Raw genomic sequence first — 20,300 nt, forward strand, 5'->3', positions numbered from 1 at the left:
GTACTCAGTTATGACCACCATCAAGTCTTCTTTTGTGGAAGTTACTGTGAAATCATACCAATTTTATTCACAGATGAAATGTTATTTTGTTAACTTTCGCACTTAGGTCATAAATAAAAATTTTCTATATGGAAAAGCCAATTGGGTTATTTTTCAATTTCAATATGAAGATTTTTCACCTAGACATGTCAGTAACAGTTTTATTTAACTTTCACACTTAAAAAGCTCTTCCAGTTTATGAGTATTAAAAAATAAATATTCAGTGCTGAGCTTTTCTCATGTTTTAGTCGAGTTTGTATTTACTCTTTTTGTGTATGTTTTGTATATTTATAGTCATAGAAGCTGAGTATAGTAGCCCCACATCTCCAACATACATTCATAAGCAGATGCAGTCCCTGGAGCAGGCCTCTAGGGTTCCTAATTTGCTCCCCAGCATCTACCAGGGTGTGCCACCTATTACGGACACACAGGTGAGTACCCACAAAAGGATGGACTCATGGGTTACTGCACATATCACTGCTCCACCCATTAACATGAAGTGTATCCTTTTAAAAATATTACTGTCTCTGAACCTAGAATGAGGTCTTAGTCTTTCTTGGCCCACTGGGAATGATTCCCCATCTGAGAAGGCAAGAAGCAAGTGTCAACACTCACCCAAAGTTCCTGAGCCAAGTTTTTAGACTGATGTCAATCTGTTTGATCATTTGATATAAACTATGAATTAACACATGTGGACTTTTCATCCATTTCCTTATGGGGTATGCCAGATCAGAAAAAAACTTGACTCTCAGTTATTTCAGGAAACTTATACTATTTTCACTTATTGATTTCATACTGCTCCTGTTCACTTCTTTTTCCTTCATCTTGTTCATAAATTTTTACCTTGATTTTCTTCAATTGTTTATGGAGTAAATAAGAAAATTTCAGTTTTGGTCTTAGGATGCAAAAGTGGCAGCTGCAAAAGAGTAATCTTCCCTGCATTTAAGTATGGAAGTGAAACTGGGGTATGTCGCAATAAACACAAATGAATGTTGTGTACCATGGAGTAGTGTTGTTTATGACAAATGATGTAATAGAATGAGGGCCTTCGGGGAATGATCTCTTTGCTGGTTACTCAGCCATCCCATTTCTCCTCCCTCCCACACAGGTTGCGCACGCCCGCCTCCACAAGCAGGGCCACCGTCCCCTGGGACGCACCCAGTCAGCCCCGCTGCCACTTGGTCACCCGATGCTCCAGGGCGGGGGCCCCATTCCCCCCCACCCCCTCCACCCCCATGTCCAGAACCACCATGGCCATCCCTCGGCCCACCCCCTCCACCCCCACGCCCACCACCACCAGCTGCAGCAACAGCCGCCGCAGCACCCCCAGTCGCACCCTCAGCTGCCCTCATCGACCCACCCCCACCCCCTCACAGCCACCTCAATCCCACACATGCACCACCCCCAGCACCCAATGGGACCTCCCCCACCCCTCTCCACAGCCTCCTCCTCTGCCTCCTCCTCGCCCTCATCCTCTCACTACGAGGAGTACCTGTACGAGCGGCACCACCAGCACCACGGCGCACCCAGCACAGCGGCACAGCAGGAAGCCGCCCACAACTTCCTCAAACAGGCAAGTGGCACTGTCCTTTTGGTGTAAAACGGATGTGGTAAATATGGCCTTTGATTTGTAAAGGGCCTAGAAAATCTTAGCATTCATATGAAGTGCAAGAAGCTTTTCTTTTTACCTGTGAGAAATTTTTCGTAGGAATCACCCAATGTGGAGCTGAGTATTTTTGGTTACTACATCATTTTTATTTAATTTATTAAATGAAATTTTCCTGTGACATCTGCCTATCATTAGGGCATGTTTCTAGCATTTGTAATGCATAATTAATTTTGAAGTCATTTTTAAGTTTCCAGGTTTTTACACCGACACAGCCAGCTTGTTGTAATCAGCCAATTTGTAAAATGCATTGTATATTTTGCTGTGCATTTTTGTATCTTCAATTAGCCATATTTGATTTGGGTTTTTATTTAAATATAGTAGCAATTTCATGAAAAAATGTGCTAACTAATTTCAGTGAAGTCCAATTGTATAATGTCTTGCCTATTAGATTCATTAAATGCACTAATGTTTGGGTAAAGTAAAAAGAGACGTTTCAGGCGTGATATGGCTATCACCTGACGATAATGTACGTATTTTGAAACGGGTTGCATTAAATTTTATTTTGTGGAAAATTGCCAATATTTAATTAATTACTGAAAAGGATTTCGTTGTGCTTATGATGATTAATTAATGCTTGTTTTAACATTAAAATTCCCTTTTGCGTAATTGTGAAAGGTATTCAATTTTTATAATTTTCTAGTTGTTTATTTTATTTCACAAAATATTATTACCTGATGATGTTGCCTTGCAATAAAACCGTTGTCAGGCAAAATAAAAATCTTGCTAGTATTTGCAAAGTTAAGTCTTCCCTCATTCATGTTTTTATAATTTTTTATTTCTTGTGATTTTCGTGTTCAAAATGTTCAAGATGTCTTTCATGTTAAGGTTTTTTTTTCAAATTGCCCTTATTTCCTAATCTTGGTGAGAATGCATATACCTGATGTAAACTTTTCGTTTATGTATGCAATCACTACTATTTGCATGCTAAATGTTTTGTGGCATAATATAAGCGTTCGAGGAATATTGAACTTCCATTTTCATTGCAGCAAATCCGGCAGACAGTGCTCACACGTGCTGGGACCAGAGGGCAGGCTGCGGGCCAGCAGAGTCAGCCCCAAGCTCATCAACAGCATTTGGATGAGGCCCATGAGGTGGAGGAGAGCGTAGCCGAGGTGAGAGACCCTCATCTCCAGTCATCATCTACCTAACTGATATGGCTCCCACTGGCCGATACATCTGTGCATATTTAAATTAATGGAAGTCTTCGAAGCCAAACTATATATAAAGAAAAGTCAAATATGCATTGTTATTTTGTTCATGAGACCATCCTCCATACGGAGGATCTGTAGGATAGATGAACTGACTCTGAAAAGAGGTCTCTGCCTAATTATTATTTCCGAGTGCAAGCTGAAGTTGATTGAAGTGGAGTGGTTTCAGGTGGCATGGGTTCACCAGAATTGTTTTGAGGAGTAGGTGATGATAGGATGTCTTCTGGTAGCATATTTTGTTGGAACTTTGTGGATGTTTAAAAATGGATGCCAGGTCAAAAAGTCTATCATTGTTAATGACTAGTTCATCATTCATTATTTTATCCTGGTGCATACGAGTATATACAGGTGTAGGTTCTCAATAGCATTGAATCATAAATAATCAGTGTGTTTTAATAAAGTTGAAGTCCTATATATTGATGGGGTTACACTAATTTGAAAAAACTATAGTACATTTGATACAGTCACTTTTTAATTTTGTTTAAGTAACGTTTTTTTAATCTATGTGTGAGTATTTTTAAGTCTAGCAAGGTAATATACTATAAGTACTATATATTTATTGCAAGTAACTGTTCACTCTTGTCAACTTGCATTCTTATCTTCTGTGAGTGAATTTTTGTTGCTCGTAAACGTCGTTGTTACAATTATGATTTATTGACCACCACAAGGAAGTGTTTTTATGAGATTTGAAAATTAAACTCATTCCCATCTGCTGAAGTTTTCCCTAATTATTTTAGATGTACGCACACTTTATTTTGCTAAGTGTTTCCTCATCAATTATCTCTTTGGATTGTGAATTTTGTTTATATATCATTCACTAGTAAAATATATAATCTCTTAATGAAGCATATTAATGTTCATTGTGAAAGGCAGTGATTAGAGCCTACAAATAATGATAGCATCACTTTATGTGAAGTATAATATGTATTTCCTTTCTACAATGAAGTATATTTGAGACATTATGACATGTAAGAAGATTGGAAAGTCTGTGATATCCTGATGAAGCTACAAAAATTTCTGACATCATCCAATATAAAATTAAATAACAAATGAGAGTGGCAAGCAGTTAATAACAAGTGAGAGTATACTTAGCTGTGGTTCTTATGTGCATACCTTTTTAATGCAGTTTTCTATGATTTTGAATGTCATGTAGTCCTCTGTGCAGTACTCGTAGCCGTCTCATTTGGAATGTGAGACACCTGGGCACATATTTATGTTGGTTCTCTTGTATTTTTGCACAGGTTATTGATCTCACTGAGCGTAAGGGAGAGAGTGAAATGGCACAGCAGCAGAGGGACAGGGAACAGTTTTTGCAGCAGCAGAGGGACCTCATGATGAGACACACACTGCAAGTCAGTGAGGGTGAGCACTGTGCCTTGCATCTTGTTTGTACCTCCCCTCTCTCATCCCTCATCTCCTTCGCAAAACGTGCATGTTTACGTACCAGTGACTACTTGGAATGGCAGACTAGGAGGAAGAAAACCTTGGAAAAAAAATAAAGCCTGTATAGTTTTGTTTTGTTGGCCGACATCTTTGGACAATTTTATTTTAACCAAGGAAAATCTTAGTCTTAACAATAAAGCTGTTTTTTCTTTGTGTGTGTGCATCCCCTCATTAATGAGTACTGTATTAATTCTTGACTGCTTTGTGAAGAGATGACCTCTCAAGTTTGACTACCTTTGCTGTTGTGATGTTGTTTGGAAGTTTTCTAAGTTAGTTTGAAAGGAAATTTAAAAGAATAATACTTTACGAGCTGAAGTGTTTCACTTGAATTTTTTAGACAGCTGTTTGTTTTCTTGGGCTGTAATAGTAATTTTGATCAAATGCCACATGCTCGTAATTTCCTTTGGAAGCATTGTCTGTAGCAAATGACATAGTTTGCTTATAAACCTTGAGTTGACACAAAGATTTTCCTTGTGGTTTTCCCCTCTCTTAAATTTGCGTTCTCTGCGCTCTGCTTTGGGCCCCAGCAATGACTCATAGCATGGTTCTGCGCTCCAGTCTGTCCAACCTTACAGTTTTAATGCAATGCCACTGAACTCAGAGGCGCATTTTCACCCTCTACCCCAGGATCGGCCTTCACTCCCCGAGGGACTCACATGGCGAGGCCCCTCTCCAGGGCCCGTTCCAGCCCCCTTGTGGCCCTGACAGGCACGTGCCAGCCGCAGGAGGCTGTGGGGAACTCCGTCGTGAAGGCTTCCGGCGGGGGAAATGGGAGGGGCACGGGCGTGGCCTTTGACGGTCTCATGCTCAAGCACCAGTGCATCTGTGGGGACAACTCCGCCCACCCGGAGCATGGAGGGCGGCTGCAGAGCATCTGGGCTCGCTTGCAGGAGACAGGGCTGGCAGCCAGGTGTGAGAGGCTGAGGTCCAGGAAGGCCACTCTTGAGGAGTTGCAGTCATGCCACAGCGAGACTCATACTCTTCTCTTTGGTAAGGCATGACTGCAATGTTTATTGAACATGTCTGATTCAATTTAAAGATGTTTCCTTCTACTGTTAAATGTGATTTAAACTGCATTTGCCAGAAACAAAGCGGACATTTTCTCATGATTCAAAGTGAAAGACCCGATTAAAGGGGCAGCTTAAGGAAGAGACAAGCAATTGCAGGGTTAGGGAAAATGTTTGGATTGAATGTGGGGATTGAGGCATGGCTAGTCATTAAAAGGAAAATCTCGAGCTGGATGTAACTAAGGAAGGGGAGATCATACTCGTAAACTAAATTGGCTCACTCAAGGAGCGACTTAAGTAATCATTCTTTCCTAAATAAGGGCATTAGTGATTGGAACAAATTTGACATGGAGATGTTTTTAAACCTATCCCTCCAAACGTCAGAAGATTCAAGAAGAGAACAGCCAAACAGGTGGACTAAAGTACTTTTTCTTTCTGATGTTTTGATTTCACTATTTACCTGGTTTGTTTCTATTTATTAACTGGTTTAACTGTACCTTGCCACCTTGCTGTTTGCCAAATTGCATTGTAATAATAATAAATAAATAAAGTTTTAAAAATCACCCCATCAACCTTAACTCTAGCCTTGGAAAAAATTGTTTGATTCACATTGTATGATAAGTAGTGAGAGCTTTTTTTTCTTTTCATGACAGTTAAAAGAAGTTTCTCTTCATTTTAATGTTATAATGAGTTTTCACATTATTCTCAGTTTTTATTGAACTTTTGTATTAACCAAACAGAAACTCACTGATTAATTATTGACATGTTGTCACTCAATGTTTGCATTCTGATATCATAAACCTAGAGACATCTCCAATGATTAGACCAACCCCGCAAACTGCAACTTCAAATGGAGTACCATTACTTCCAGGTTTAATATTTGATTGTTTGAGGGATGATTGAAAAGTTATTGCGAAACTGATTTTGAAAGAGTACAGTGTTCACAGCACAATTGTGTTTGTTACGTGTAATTTGAGGTGCCAGTTCGTACCATAGAATATCATATAGATCGTAGAAAGTAGAGTGATTTGGACAACTGGATACACTACTTGGGGTTGATGCTTGTAATTTGGGTTTCTTGGTTCCCCAAGGAATGGGGTTGAATAGCGCCATAAGCATCATAAGTGCCAAGCAATTAAATGCATTAAAGGGCATCACAACATCCATTCCCTTGGATGAATGAGAAGTGTAACTATTAAATTAGCTGCATAGAGAATTAATTATCCACCAAGGTAACCCAGTTGATAGATACTGGATTCTGAGGCATCTAGTTAAAATTTTTCCATATTTAATTAGTGTGCATGGAGTTAGCGGTTGGGATGTTTTTATTTTTGCCTCTGTTCTCATCTATTATATCATTCTACCCAGCGGCAAATATGCAGCTCTATGAGTTTAATACAATTAGGATATTTTTTTCTTGGTATATGACAATTGATTTCTTTGCATCCCTTTTGAGTAGAAATGATAATGCCAAGCTATGCAACAATCAGTGTAGATGGTGCAGTGCAGAGTCATGTGTTCATTTAATTAGAGCTGCAAGTTTATTAGACTTAACCCAGTTACATGAGAGCTCTTAGGGACTTGACTAAATGAAATATGTTGTTGTAGTTTCAAATATTCACTTTCATTTTATCTCTTTGTTTCATGTAAATGTATTGCAATAGTTGGAATAAATTAACAAATAAAATTAATGTTGATTTCAGGTACAAATCCTTTAACTCGACAGAAATTGGACATGAGCAAGCTTGCTCAATTGCCACTCAAGAGCTTTGTAGCATTGCCTTGTGGTGGTGTAGGAGTTGATTCAGATACTACCTGGAATGAGCAGCATACTGCATCAGCAGCTCGAATGGCTGTAGGGTGCGTGATTGACTTGGCATTCAAAGGTAAGCATTGATTTTCTCTAAAATTTACGCAAGCAGATTCACTGTGTATAATTTGATATTTGTTTTTTCATCGCTGCTTAACTTTCACAATGGCACAACTTCAGTCATTTTGATTGAAATCTTTTGTAAATGAAAATTATTTATATTATTATTATGTTAAAATCAGTGTTTTATAAGTGTCTGCACTAATCTGTTTTACCCAAAGTTCTCAATTAACACAAGAGAAAGCTTATAGGTGCTGTAAATATCAACCTATTCCATGCCGTGCGACATGTTCATTAGCATGTGATTCCATAATTATTAACTCATACTTCTTTTAATGCTATAACAGATACCCATGGAACAAAGTTATCTTCTGATCTTAATTATTTCATGTTCCAAGTGATACTGTTTCATTTAGCACCCCAAATTTCATGGACCAATTAAGGCAAAAGCAAATTTGTGTGCATATTTGAATAGCATAAGAAATTTGTGTACACACTAATTTTCAGAATGAAAGTATGAGTAAAATGGAAATTACAAAGTATGTTTTTGATATTTTGTATTCATAAAATTGAGCATAGATGGTTTGTATAAAAAGTATTGGGAAATGTTTAGGAAAAATAGATTTATTTCAGATATTGCTGCAATAACTCAAAATTCCTTGAGTGTCAACATACTTTTGCCAGTGGTTTACCATGACTTGAAAGCTCCCTGGCTGGCGAATTCTGGAAGGTACTTAAGGGTATACATGCAAGCTTCTTTGATGGCACTTTCCTTCTATGACGGCACCGCAATCATGGTGGTTTCCTTTGATAGAGGGTTTCACTTTTGGGAATAGGACATAGTCTGCTGGTGCCAAGTCAGGACTGTAATTGGGTTGCAGGTCTTCGACGCGATTCAGAAGGTCTTTGCAAGCAGACACTTCATTCTGCTCTTGGTTGTCCATCAAGGCCTTTGAGACAAGTTTAGCACAGATCTTTCGCATCACCAAAATTTCAGTGACAATGGTATATATTGCAAACCTTGTATTTGCAAATATCAACCATCATGTTAGGAATGGAATCGTTACGTGTATTCTAGTATTTGTCTGTTGTGTCTTCAGATTGATCATTGCCATGAATATTCGCACGTGCACATCATTTTCACCTTAATTCTCAAATCTAATGTTGGCAAGAGGAGAGTGAAGTTGTTACTAAAGATTACAGTTAAGTAATGGCAATAGAGGGCTAGGTTTCATTGTTACAACCAGTCATTTCAGCATTAAAACTATACATGATCTCAGCAAATATTTGAAGAAATCTATATGTCCAAACCCAATAAGTAATTACTCAATGCAACGATGAAATTAGAGCAAGTGTGATCATAAATTTATGTCTTATCATTTATATTCATGAAGCATTTTTGTTTTCAGCTGCATCTGGGGAAATACGCAATGGATTTGCAGTGGTCAGACCTCCAGGTCACCATGCGGAGACATCCCAGGCAATGGGTTTCTGCTTCTTTAATTCCATTGCAGTGGCTGCAAAGCAGCTACAATTAAATTTTCATCTTGAGAAGATTCTTATTGTAGATTGGGTAAGTTTGTACTCACATCCAAAACAAAGGCATTTATTGATTTTTTTACTTTATTTGTTATTAGTCCATGATTGAAGTCATCCAGATTATATTTCATATTTGATGCTAAAGCATTGTAGAGAGTTAATTCTGACATTATGTAGCCTTGTAGGAAACTTATATTTTTTTGCTTTGCAGTTTACAATATACTGGTTCCAGTCTCAAGTATTACAAAACCCACTTTTGTAATTTACTGAGAAATTTGGCATTTGTTGATAATGCGATTACTTTACAAATTAAATGATTGTACCTGGAGAAAATTTTTTTTTATTAATGAAAATTGCATTATTTTATTACCATGCTCTTTCACTGTGAAATTAAGCATTTGTTGGAATGTTTCATCTACTTAAATTGCTTCAGAAAATTGGCTTTTAACTGGAGGATATAGTGTACATAACTATACCACTAACTAATTTCTTGTAAAGAAAAAATCATTGGTGGCATGAAACATTTTTAATCATTCTTTTGAATTTAGTTAAGTTCAGAACCATTTACATGTGTTAAATGTTGAGCCAGGAAATGATCTTAAGTGCTAAAAGTAAGAGAGTCATTCTCTCTGTTTTTATTCTTGTGTTATCATCTTCAATTAATAAGAACTAAAAATTCCTTTTCCCTTTGTTAATGATTCATATACATGTATGACATATATTCATATTCAAATACAACCTATTGCAAATATATCAAAATGAATGGAATATAATCAAAATAAAATGTTTCAACATTGTGTATGTTCCCTTCTTCCATTGCAGGATGTTCATCATGGCAATGGCACCCAACAAATGTTCTATGATGACCCTAGGGTTCTCTACCTCTCAATCCATCGCCATGATGATGGCAACTTCTTTCCTGGCACTGGAGGGTCAAATGAGGTAAAATATTGCTATATATATATATTTTGTACTCCACTTATTAGTTGTATCATTTATATATCTCATAGGGCTAGTATTATGATGCATTGTAAAATATCTCAGTCAGCTAGTAATCTGGCGAGCTAGCTGACATTAAAATTTTTAGAAACCATATTGACTAACCAATCCATATGAAACTGCAGGATATAATATTTTTAGTGAAATATTGTCAGCAGAGTACATTTTGATAGTCTTTAGTTTAAGTCTTATACCACCAAATTACATGTTTACCCTGGGGATTTAATAAATATGTTATGGCCGTAAAAAATAAAGAAATGGTAAAGTTAGCGAGAACATCTTAAGTTTTCTTGGAGAAAACCATAATTTTCTTTAAAATGGTTTAAAGTCATTAAGTGATAACCCAAATAGATCAATATTGTTTTCTTTTTGAAAATATTGTGATTTTTAAAGTAGCATTGAGGGAGGCATTTCACTCGCTGAGCATTATAGTTTCTTTCCCCCAAAATAATGTAGTCTAATTTACGCTAAATAGGTACTTAGTTCTGATTACTATAATGATACTGTCTAATTTTTGAGCACTACCTACCTGTATATTTTAATACGAGGGTCATCCGGAAAGTAGTACCCGTTCGTGAAATAAAGACACAAAAGTAAATATTAACAAACATAAAAAATTTTATTTGAAAGAGGATACTTTAAACTACTTCTCAACATAATCTCCAAGCAAATTAAGGCATTTGTCATAACGTGTGACAAGTTTCTGTATTCCTGCTGCATAGTCCTTCGCCGCCAGCTCATTGAGATACGCGAGGGACCCATCTTGCACAAATTTTTGCATAATGCAGATGGTGTTTAACAATTTCATGAACAATTGTTCGAGAAACATTGGGAAAATGCTCACAGATGTCATCAATTGTGACGCGCCGATCGTTCCTCACGAATTCGTCAACTGAGCTCACCAGTTGGTCTGTAATGACAGACGGTCTCTCCGAACGCTCATCGTCGTGTGTGTTCCCCCTCCCCATGTTGAAGTTGCGACACCACCGCCGAACAGACGACTCGTCCATTACATTGTCTCCATACACCTCCTTTAATTGGCGATGAATATCACATGGGCGAACGTTTCTTGCATTGAGGAATTTAATCACTGCCCTCACTTCACAACTGGCGGCGTTCTCAATTTTTTTAAACATTGTAAACAATCACAGAAACAACACAGGCAATGCTAGCGTCACGCAACTTGGCTCAGAGAAGGCAGACAAGCCACTGAAGCTATCTGACCTCGTCCAGCGGCTACTCGCGTCGTCAGCACTTCATGCGGCACGAACGGGTACTACTTTCCGGATGACCCTCGTATGTAGCCAATTAATTTTAAAAACCCAGAAGAAGTTGGAAATTATTGCAAAATGGTGTGCCAAGTTATAAGTAATCTGGAATGTAACCCACTATTTACAAACATTTTACCCAGCTTGCACAAATGGACAAATTGTGTGAAAATATTTTTGGAATTGTAATTATATTTGCATGGGAAAACCTGATGAATTTTTCCATGTCTGATTCTCCAAAATGCATTATAATTACTACCCAATAATGCTGATATCGTTTTAATGAAAACAGTAGCTGACTATAGCTCATAGTAATGGATATAATCATATTGCCCAAAATAGCATATTTATTTCTATAATTAGGGAAAAATTTATTATTTTTAATATAAAACAACCCCTTAAGTGCTTTCTCAGTTTCTTGAAATCTGTTTTTAAAAACCTTCATCCCTCACCAAAATTGATATAGTTTTTCATTATGCTGTCAAGTTATTGTTATTATTCTATTGTTATTATTTCTAATGTAATATGATAGCAGTCAATGAAGTATCATAGAAATACAGAACATGTTTTTAATCTGCTTTGATAGGTACATAAATTTTTCTAACTTCTGCTATTCACTTGAATTAATTCCTTATTGGCACAAAATACTTTGAATTGGCTGTTGAATCTTCACCACCATGAAATTGTAATTATAAAATAACAGGACCCTATACAAATGATAAATGTCCCCTAGTAGAAAGATAATTGCTTGTGAATTGAATGGCCTTAATATTAATGAAGATTGTACTAAACTTGTTGCTGTAGAATGCATCGCCTTATGATATTATACAAATGTAATCAATTGGATCTTGTTCATAACATTATTTCATTATGATTACATACTGTTTCTAAAGATTTTGGCCGCTATTTTATAACTTGTTATGAATTTGTGAATATGTAGTGAAGTCTATTGTTGAATGTGTAGTCATAAAAGAGTAAACAAGTATAGTCAAAGAAAAGATATATATAATAAACACAATGAATCAACCTGCTTTACATGCCAAATCATTTTTGGATTCACGGAACAACTTTCCTAATTTAATTTGTATGAATTTGTCAAGCTGTACCGACTTAAGTATCTACTTATTTATTGAAATTAATAAACTATTACACTATCATAGCATGTGATTACATACAGTTTAAGAAGAGGGTAATTATACAAGCATAAGTGAATGTGAAAAGATCAACTGTTGCTGAATTGGTTAATTCATCAAGCTAATTGGCAAGCTCGAGTAAGGTAGACCTTGAGAGAGGTAGACCATATCTCTATTATCATCACCTATTTTCATTCAAAATTTACATTTTTAATGGTGAAAATGAAGTATTGTGTACAATCATCAACTGTCAATTTCTCTAATGATTTTCTCTAGAATTTTATATTATATATAGTATTCAACTTTATGAAGAAGAACAGAGCCATTTGCTTGAATAACTCACAATTAATTTAACAGAGGCTACATCCTGAAATTAAATAAAATGGGTGTTTAACAGTATCCAAGGTCCTAATAGAGAGCTGTAACACCATCCCTTAATATTGTATCAAATATGTGATATATACTAATGAATAAAGGTGCTCATATTTGATGAGCATGAATATGCTTAGTTGTGAACTCTAAACAAATTAAAAAGATTAATATCCGTAACTATTGGCATGTACCTTGAGCACATTAATTCAACTGAGATGTGTAAGTAGCCAATTCTATGAGTTACATTCTTTATGCTTCTCTATTTTCAAATTCATTTGTGGGTTATTATAGTATACATGCATAGTAATTGCACATATTTTTATGGTTTATGTGCCTGTTGAATATAGTTAACGTAAGAACATTGTGTGCCTAGAAGAGTATGATTACATGAGACTGATTTCCCACTTTTTATCCCCAACGAATAGGTTGGTGTTGATGATGGTGTTGGTTTCAACGTGAATGTGCCATGGTCAGGTGGTATTTCTCCTCCAATGGGTGATGCTGAATATCTGGCTGCATTCCGTTCCATTGTCATGCCAATAGCCAAGGTAAGAGGACTTCTTGTACTCCAAAAATGCTGTTTTCTCATGCAAATCATCCTCATAGAATTTAATGTCTTAGTGGTAGTCTAGATAAAAGGAAAACTTTAAAGGTTGACTGGTGGCTGTCAAATCAACAGGATAGATTTTTGGAATTTCTTTAACTGTTCTAATATAAATTCAACACATGGTGTTAATAACATAACTCATTGTCATGTTCTGAAGGAAGAGTCAAAGCAGACAAATTTATAAGGGTGTGCTTGGCATTAGGTCTTTTAAGTTAAAATGCATTTGAAAAAATTTAATGATGAAACATTTTGTCAACTTTGATTTAGGATTTTGCGCCAGAAATAGTGCTGGTGTCTGCTGGATTTGATGCTGCAGCTGGCCATGCAGCCCCTCTTGGAGGCTATAAAGTGTCCGCTGCTTGTTTTGGATATATGACACAACAGCTCATGCAACTTGCTGGAGGAAAGGTATGTTTTACATTTTCCTTAGCTCTGTGTCTTAATTTATGTAAGAAAATAAGTAATTAGCTATATTCTACAATAGTTTGATGCCTTCTTCTGTGAGACAAGGTTAAGTTTATATTCTCTTTGGTCATATATAAATAGTCACTTTCCTTTAATAATTTTAGGATGACTAAATGAAGATGATCTATCATTGCTAATAACTAATAATCAAGTGAATGGAATTTATTCACATTCAAACTTGAGAATTGAGATTCTATTTCAAAGTATTATTGTGGGCATGGATATGCATGATTTGATTTAAAGTGGCATAGGTCTTGGTTTCTCTATGTATGTATAAGTATGACTTAGAGGCAAGACTTAGATTACCAAATTTTGAAATTCAGGGAGAGTGTTATCATGTCACTATGCAATGTTTCAAATGAAGTCTAGTCATATAAATGACAATGTTTTCTCTTTTGTGCAGAAAGTGCATTTCTTCTTTAATCTATGAGAATAATTTTCATTATGAAAATGTAAAATGTTAATGTTAAAATAATTAAGCGATTGTATTATTTTCCTAGTCTATTTGTATATCCACTTCTTATTTGTAGTTTATGTGTAGATTCATGGTTGATTGGTCATGAAGATAGGCATTTGAAGAGTACCCAAGTGATTTTAATTCCATGCCATCTTGAGCAGGAGATGAGACACAAATGATTACTTTTGGGAATATTTAGCTTTACGTCTATGCTACCTAGAAAGGAAATCACATTTTAGGAGGTCTCTCAGTACAACCAGCCAGCTCCTCAAAACAACACCTATCTTCAGCCCTTTGGATGTAAAATATTAGTGTGTGTGAAAGCTATCCTAACTTTGAAAGATGAATGTATAATTTTGCAAATGTTTTTGGTGAACATATGTTTTCCAACATAATTTTTGTTACCATTTTTATTTGGCATCATGATATGATTTTGATAATCATAAAATCTATAGCAACTGAACCATTTCATGGTTTCCCTATCCTAAAAGAGTCACCAGAATAAAACAGCAAACAAACTAGGGGAGACCTAAGTAAATGCACCAAGGTGTAGGAAAATGCATCCAGTGAACTTCTCATGATGCAGTAGCAAACTGATAAATGAATTTATATGATTGCTCGAAATACCTCATTGCTTGTTTCACATGGCCACAAGTTGTCGGAGGACCAAGAAACTGACAAGAATCATGATTTCAGTGATGTAGACATGTTGGAGGTTATGATGGTGGATAGTCAGTGTGTAAATATAACTTGTATTGTGTTCCATTAATCACATTTTTGTTATCGTTTCAGGTTATTCTGTCCTTGGAAGGAGGATATGATTTGCCTGCCATATGTGATGCATCACAGGAATGCGTGAGGGCTTTGTTGGGTGATGAAATAGCACCACCCAGAGAGGAGGAGCTGAGGAGACCTCCTTGTCAAAACGCTGTTGATACACTGCAGAAGATAATTTCTATTCAGGTTGGTAGTCTTAAGGCAGGCCAAGCTGATTATTGCATACCGAACATGTTAATATAATTTGTTTTATGGTGATGTCTAGGAGTATGCATTAGAATACAGAGAATTTAATCTGACTGTGTGCTTGAAGAATGCAGCAATGATTATAAGTATGGCAATTTACTTTTATAGCACAAATAAGCACATTTTCTTTTGTGGTTTACCTGAGTTTACCAGTCTTTCTACTTCTTGATTTTGGTTCACCTTTTAAATTTATAATAAAGGAAAGGTAGACCATATTACGTTCAGTTCATTTGGTTCTAAATTTCTCCTTGTAGTTAATATTTTAAAAAGTTTTCTCCTAATACCTTTCCTCTTAGTCTTTTCTTGGAGAGGTAAATTTTTTTCTTATTTTCTAACTTGCCAACCATTCAACTGAAGTATGATCCAAGATTTTAAGAAGAGACTTCTCGCTGTGGGGCTATACCTCATTGTGGGCAAATTTTTTAATCAGGAAAATCATCAGCATTGATTAAAAGTGAAAATACTCTTATTTCCCAGCCCATGAGATGCACAGGGTACATAAGATGCATCCTGATTTTTCAATTCAGAATTTATGAAAAATACTTGTCAGACGGAAAAGAGGAAATTATTTTTATGTTATCACTGTTGCTTACTACTGACTCCAAAGAGTGAAATTATCAACATTTGTAATAATGGCAATCGTTTTCTATGCTCATGATGATGCAGGAAAAAATATTTTATAGTAAATATTTTTCCAGCAAATTGGCTTGATCTTATAGGTCGAAATCATACCCAAGTGCTCCCAGCCCGTAGGACGAAGGCTGATTTTAGATTGCATTTTGGAGTTAAAAAAAGTGCATCTTATGGGATGGGGGATACAGTACTTTAATTAGGGAATTTTTAGATTTCACAGATATCAAGTTTTCTTTGCCATTAGGAAATTAATTCCATCTTCCTTTATTGGTAGACTCCTCATTGGCCATGCATCAAAAGACATGCTCATACCATTGGCTACTCGGCAATCGAGGCTGCTCAGAAGGAGAGGGAAGAAGCAGAGACAGTCACAGCAATGGCTGGTCTTTCGATGCAACAAAGAGCTGCAGTGGCAAGCAGCACGGTGGGCTCTGTAAACCAAGCATCAGCCATCCGGAATGCCAATGCTCCATCCCCAAATAGTACAACTGGGCCTGTGTAAGTATTTCAAGAATTGAACCAACTATCTCTTAATTCATAGTTGCTGGTAACATTGCCATAAGTATGCAGCCTTTGATCATGTTAACATTTTTCCTAATTGATTTTCAATCCAATTAATTTAGAATTAAAGATCCAACATAAAAGCATTTAATTCAACCATTTTTCATATTTTTGTTGATCATGAAGCTTTTACTTTTATATAAAAACACCCTCAAAAAATATTAAAATGTAATGGAAAAATTTTGAAGGGCTAATAGAAGGATAGTACTTGTGGGAAAGATTATCTACCATTTTTAGGTAAACTTTTAGGTAAAGCTAGCAACATGTGAAGTATCATAGTTTCCCCGCATCTAAAAAAGCCTATGGCAATCATTTTGACTAAAGTATTTTTTCCTTTTTTAATATATTTCATAAAGAAATTCAAACACAATTATATCAGATGGGAAAAATACATTGATTTTTGAATACATTCTATTATATTCACAAATTTTAAATCTGTTGCTTTGCTTTTAGTTAGGTGTTAAGTGTTTTTATGCATAGCAGTAACATAAAGTCAAGTAAATAAAAATATCATTTCAAGTTGCAGAGAGTAATAGTACACTCTGCTCTAAGCAAAGTTTTTTGACATTCATAAGAACCCTAAGTCTGGCAAAGTGACTAGATATCAAATTAATTTTAGGTAGTAAGACTAGCTGCAATTCTTGAGATAGTAAACACATACACTATGTTATTCTATAGCACTTGATAGCTCTTGACAATGGTGCACACAGCCAATCTATAAGTGAATTTATGGTATGAAAACAATGCTACTTGCAATAAGTTTGTAAATCACTCACAGTTGTGAAATATAGTTGTTCTTTCAAGATATAGCTAATTGTTTACTAGTTTGAAACCTATTAAAAGCAGTCCTAGGAGCACTATAATATCTCTTGTTGCAAAATTTTCAAGGACGTATGAAATCATAATGTAAGAATTCATTTGTAAATTGAGCCAAGGACTTCTACGCAGAGAGCACAGTAAAGTGAATTTTTCATAATGTAAACCCTTCATACAGCTTGAACTTCCTGTATTTTTAAACGTGTTTTGGCTCTCCAAAATGAAGCCGAAATCATAGATTAACTCAAATAAGCATTACTATCTTCAAATATTCCTTGCAATATTTATTTATAACCTTTTTTTATTATAATAAACCCCCTGCATCTTGAAAAATTTCAGGCTCTAGGTGATGTTAATATGGATACTATAAATATTATTAAGTTCTCATTTTTTTGTGAATCGAAAAAGATTACGAACAAGATTGGCTGCCTTATTTTTAGTTTGAAAGAGTTTGATTTTTGTGGGAAATAGTTTTTTCATGTACTAAATGATGATAAGTATATTGCTTACTTGTTCATTCAAAATGTTAGCATTTAATAGCAATGTGCAATTCAATATGTCTCATACTCCATATTATTGGCCTGTTAGGCACTTTTTTTTGTTTCACAATTTTTATGCTTTATTTCACGTGCTACAGAGCAAGTGTGAAAATATACTAAAATATTTTTATCCCTATGAATATGAAATAGGGGTGCCTGGGATGATTTAATAACCATTAGTATTTACTGAGCATCAGTGATATATTTTGGAAAGTGCAGGAATAGGTTGTGTTTTCTGAGTCAGCTCTCTAGCATAGGTATCATTTCTAGTGGTGAGACATTTAATGGAGGCATAAATATACATTACATGTGTTATGTGAATCCCACAGGGACATCAGCTCTTGCGAGGGGCCTGAGGAACCCATGGATCAAGATGAAGTAAAGTGAACACAATATTTCTGTCCAGATCCGGCACTAACCTTTCAAGAAATGGCATACACACCACCACATAAATGCACACATTGCAAATTTGGTCACATGTAAGCCAAGAAGAGCCCCACCATGTTGTTAATTGTCCATGTCCACATCATTGGTGAAGCCTGTGGTCAAGCCTTTGAGATGAAGGTGGTCAGTCACTAAAGGGGTCACACAATTCAGATGATATTTGCACTCCTGGCAGTAGGTGTTGTGGAAGCAGAATTGGTACATAATGATGACAATTGTGTCCATGGTTGGTTTTATGTTTTGGCAAAAATGTCTATGTACTTTTTTTTCTTTGTCGATATTGTCATCTTACAGAGACTTATACGGTACTCCAAATGAATGGCAGAGGAAGCAGTTTGCCAGAGAAGTGAGAGGGTCCTCTTTATTTCTCCATGATGGCCTTTCATTGGAGCATTTTTAGTTTGGTCTGAGTGGACAATGCATTTCCATTCAGCTGTCTGGAATGTGTGTGGGTAAATGAACTTTGTGTAAAAAAAAGGAGTAACTGTATTTATTTTGTGGAGAATGCTTCCTTTTTTTTTGCTTGTTTTCATTTAGGTATTTTAGTTTTGGTTGTTCATTGTAATGGTTGTACAAAGCTTTCACTGTCGATTTTTTTCTGGCAGGCAACGAAATTCCTTTACAAGTAATGCTGGACCAAAATTGGGTGAGTCGTGCCTCAGGTTCTAGTTGAAAACTTATTGATTTTCATAAAATAAAGAAAGATTTATAACTATAAATGGGAGATAGTTTTTAATTATGAAATAAAAGACAGTGTCAATTTTTCTTTGAAAGTACACAACAATTTTGAGTGTGTAGTTTGTGCTAATTTTAATATGATGACTGTATTGTGAATGCTACTCGGTAAAGTATATTGTTACAAATGCATATACCTATTATTATATACATTAAAGTGCTGGACACTTTAAGTTTATATTGTTACAGTTCTAAAGTGGTATTGATGGGTTTACAATGAGGGTGCAAAGTAGGAACATACTAGAAAGATGAGAAAAACTTTCTTTGGAGTTGCTGTTGTTCCTTATGGCTTTAGTCATAAATATATATACATATATATATATATATATATATATATATATATATATATATATATATATATATATATATATATATATATATATATATATATATATATGAAATGTTAATTATATATAAATATATAAGAGCTATATTTGTTGCTAAACCCCATGTATTTCTTTCTATTCCATTATTTTCTCTTATCTTCTGTTGTGATAATTGCTATGAAGTTCAAATTGAGGCAAAAATTTAACTCACCACTTTCAATTTTAAGGCTATATGAGAGCTGAAATGAATTAGCATATATTTTACATTAGTCTAGAACAAACTACAATGTGATAATGATGGAAAAGTATATGCAATGGTGATCTTTTACTAATGTGAAGACGATCTATTCTGCAGGAGGTTTTCCAATCAATTTGGGGTGTGTAACCTTGGTTGTAATGTGAATTGATTGGAAGAATGGATCTTTTGGAATGAAATTTATCCAATTTTTTTAAGAGATTGGAGAACTGTAAGATTAGTAATTGTATACTCATTGTGATATACTGAAGTGCACAGAGAAAAATATGAGCATTTATTTTTTGTCAAGCATTTTGAAAAGAAAATAAAAATATGAAAACTATGCAGTAATGAAGTTAAATTACATATTCATATTTATGATAATACAAGTCATATTTCCATATATAAATATATAAATGTCGATCAATTTTTCCTAGCTCTTTAAATGTAGAGTAATTTCACAGAGGAATTTTGTGAAGCTTCAAATAGTTGTTTCTTTGACCTCACGTATGACAGAAATTGTAGTAAATCCCTGTGGAAAAAAGATGTTTTATGATATGTTTCAAGAGAAAATGGTTGTGACATGTTTATAAACACTTGGAATGATATTGAAGCACAACATTTATGGGGTGAAGAATAGTAATAGTGTTTTTCTCTGTGAAATTTTTACTTGTGACATTCCTTATTGTAATTTGTATTGAATGGGATATGCATTGTTTTGGTTATTTAAAAAACTGAAGATGAATTGAAATACATGTGCAATGTCGATTTGTGGGATATTTTGTTTACAAAAAGATTATCCTAGTGATATATATATAATACATAAATAAACATCAGCCTTAGGACTTATGACTGATGATATATGTAAATATATATACATATATACATATATATATATATATATATATATAT

The 20,300-nt window shown here is 35.2% G+C and overlaps 1 protein-coding gene across 1 annotated transcript in view; it reads left to right on the plus strand.

Annotated features, from left to right (window-relative positions):
* HDAC4 (histone deacetylase 4) overlaps nt 1–19,094 on the plus strand; it is a 334,528-nt gene extending 315,434 nt beyond the window's left edge. The window contains exons 12-24 of the mRNA XM_071590208.1: nt 334–470; nt 1,148–1,612; nt 2,695–2,820; nt 4,158–4,278; nt 4,987–5,349; nt 7,070–7,252; nt 8,646–8,809; nt 9,598–9,717; nt 12,973–13,095; nt 13,422–13,562; nt 14,869–15,039; nt 16,007–16,230; nt 17,978–19,094. Of these exons, the coding sequence (XP_071446309.1) occupies nt 334–470; nt 1,148–1,612; nt 2,695–2,820; nt 4,158–4,278; nt 4,987–5,349; nt 7,070–7,252; nt 8,646–8,809; nt 9,598–9,717; nt 12,973–13,095; nt 13,422–13,562; nt 14,869–15,039; nt 16,007–16,230; nt 17,978–18,035 (2,396 nt within the window). The 3' untranslated portion in view covers nt 18,036–19,094. The remainder of the gene's footprint in view (nt 1–333; nt 471–1,147; nt 1,613–2,694; nt 2,821–4,157; nt 4,279–4,986; nt 5,350–7,069; nt 7,253–8,645; nt 8,810–9,597; nt 9,718–12,972; nt 13,096–13,421; nt 13,563–14,868; nt 15,040–16,006; nt 16,231–17,977) is intronic.
* The last annotated feature ends 1,206 nt before the right edge of the window (nt 19,095–20,300 follow it).

This window comes from Hetaerina americana, unplaced genomic scaffold, assembly GCF_022747635.1.
Source record: "Hetaerina americana unplaced genomic scaffold, ioHetAmer1.1.p SCAF_4, whole genome shotgun sequence".
In the NCBI taxonomy this organism is placed as follows: domain Eukaryota; kingdom Metazoa; phylum Arthropoda; class Insecta; order Odonata; family Calopterygidae; genus Hetaerina; species Hetaerina americana.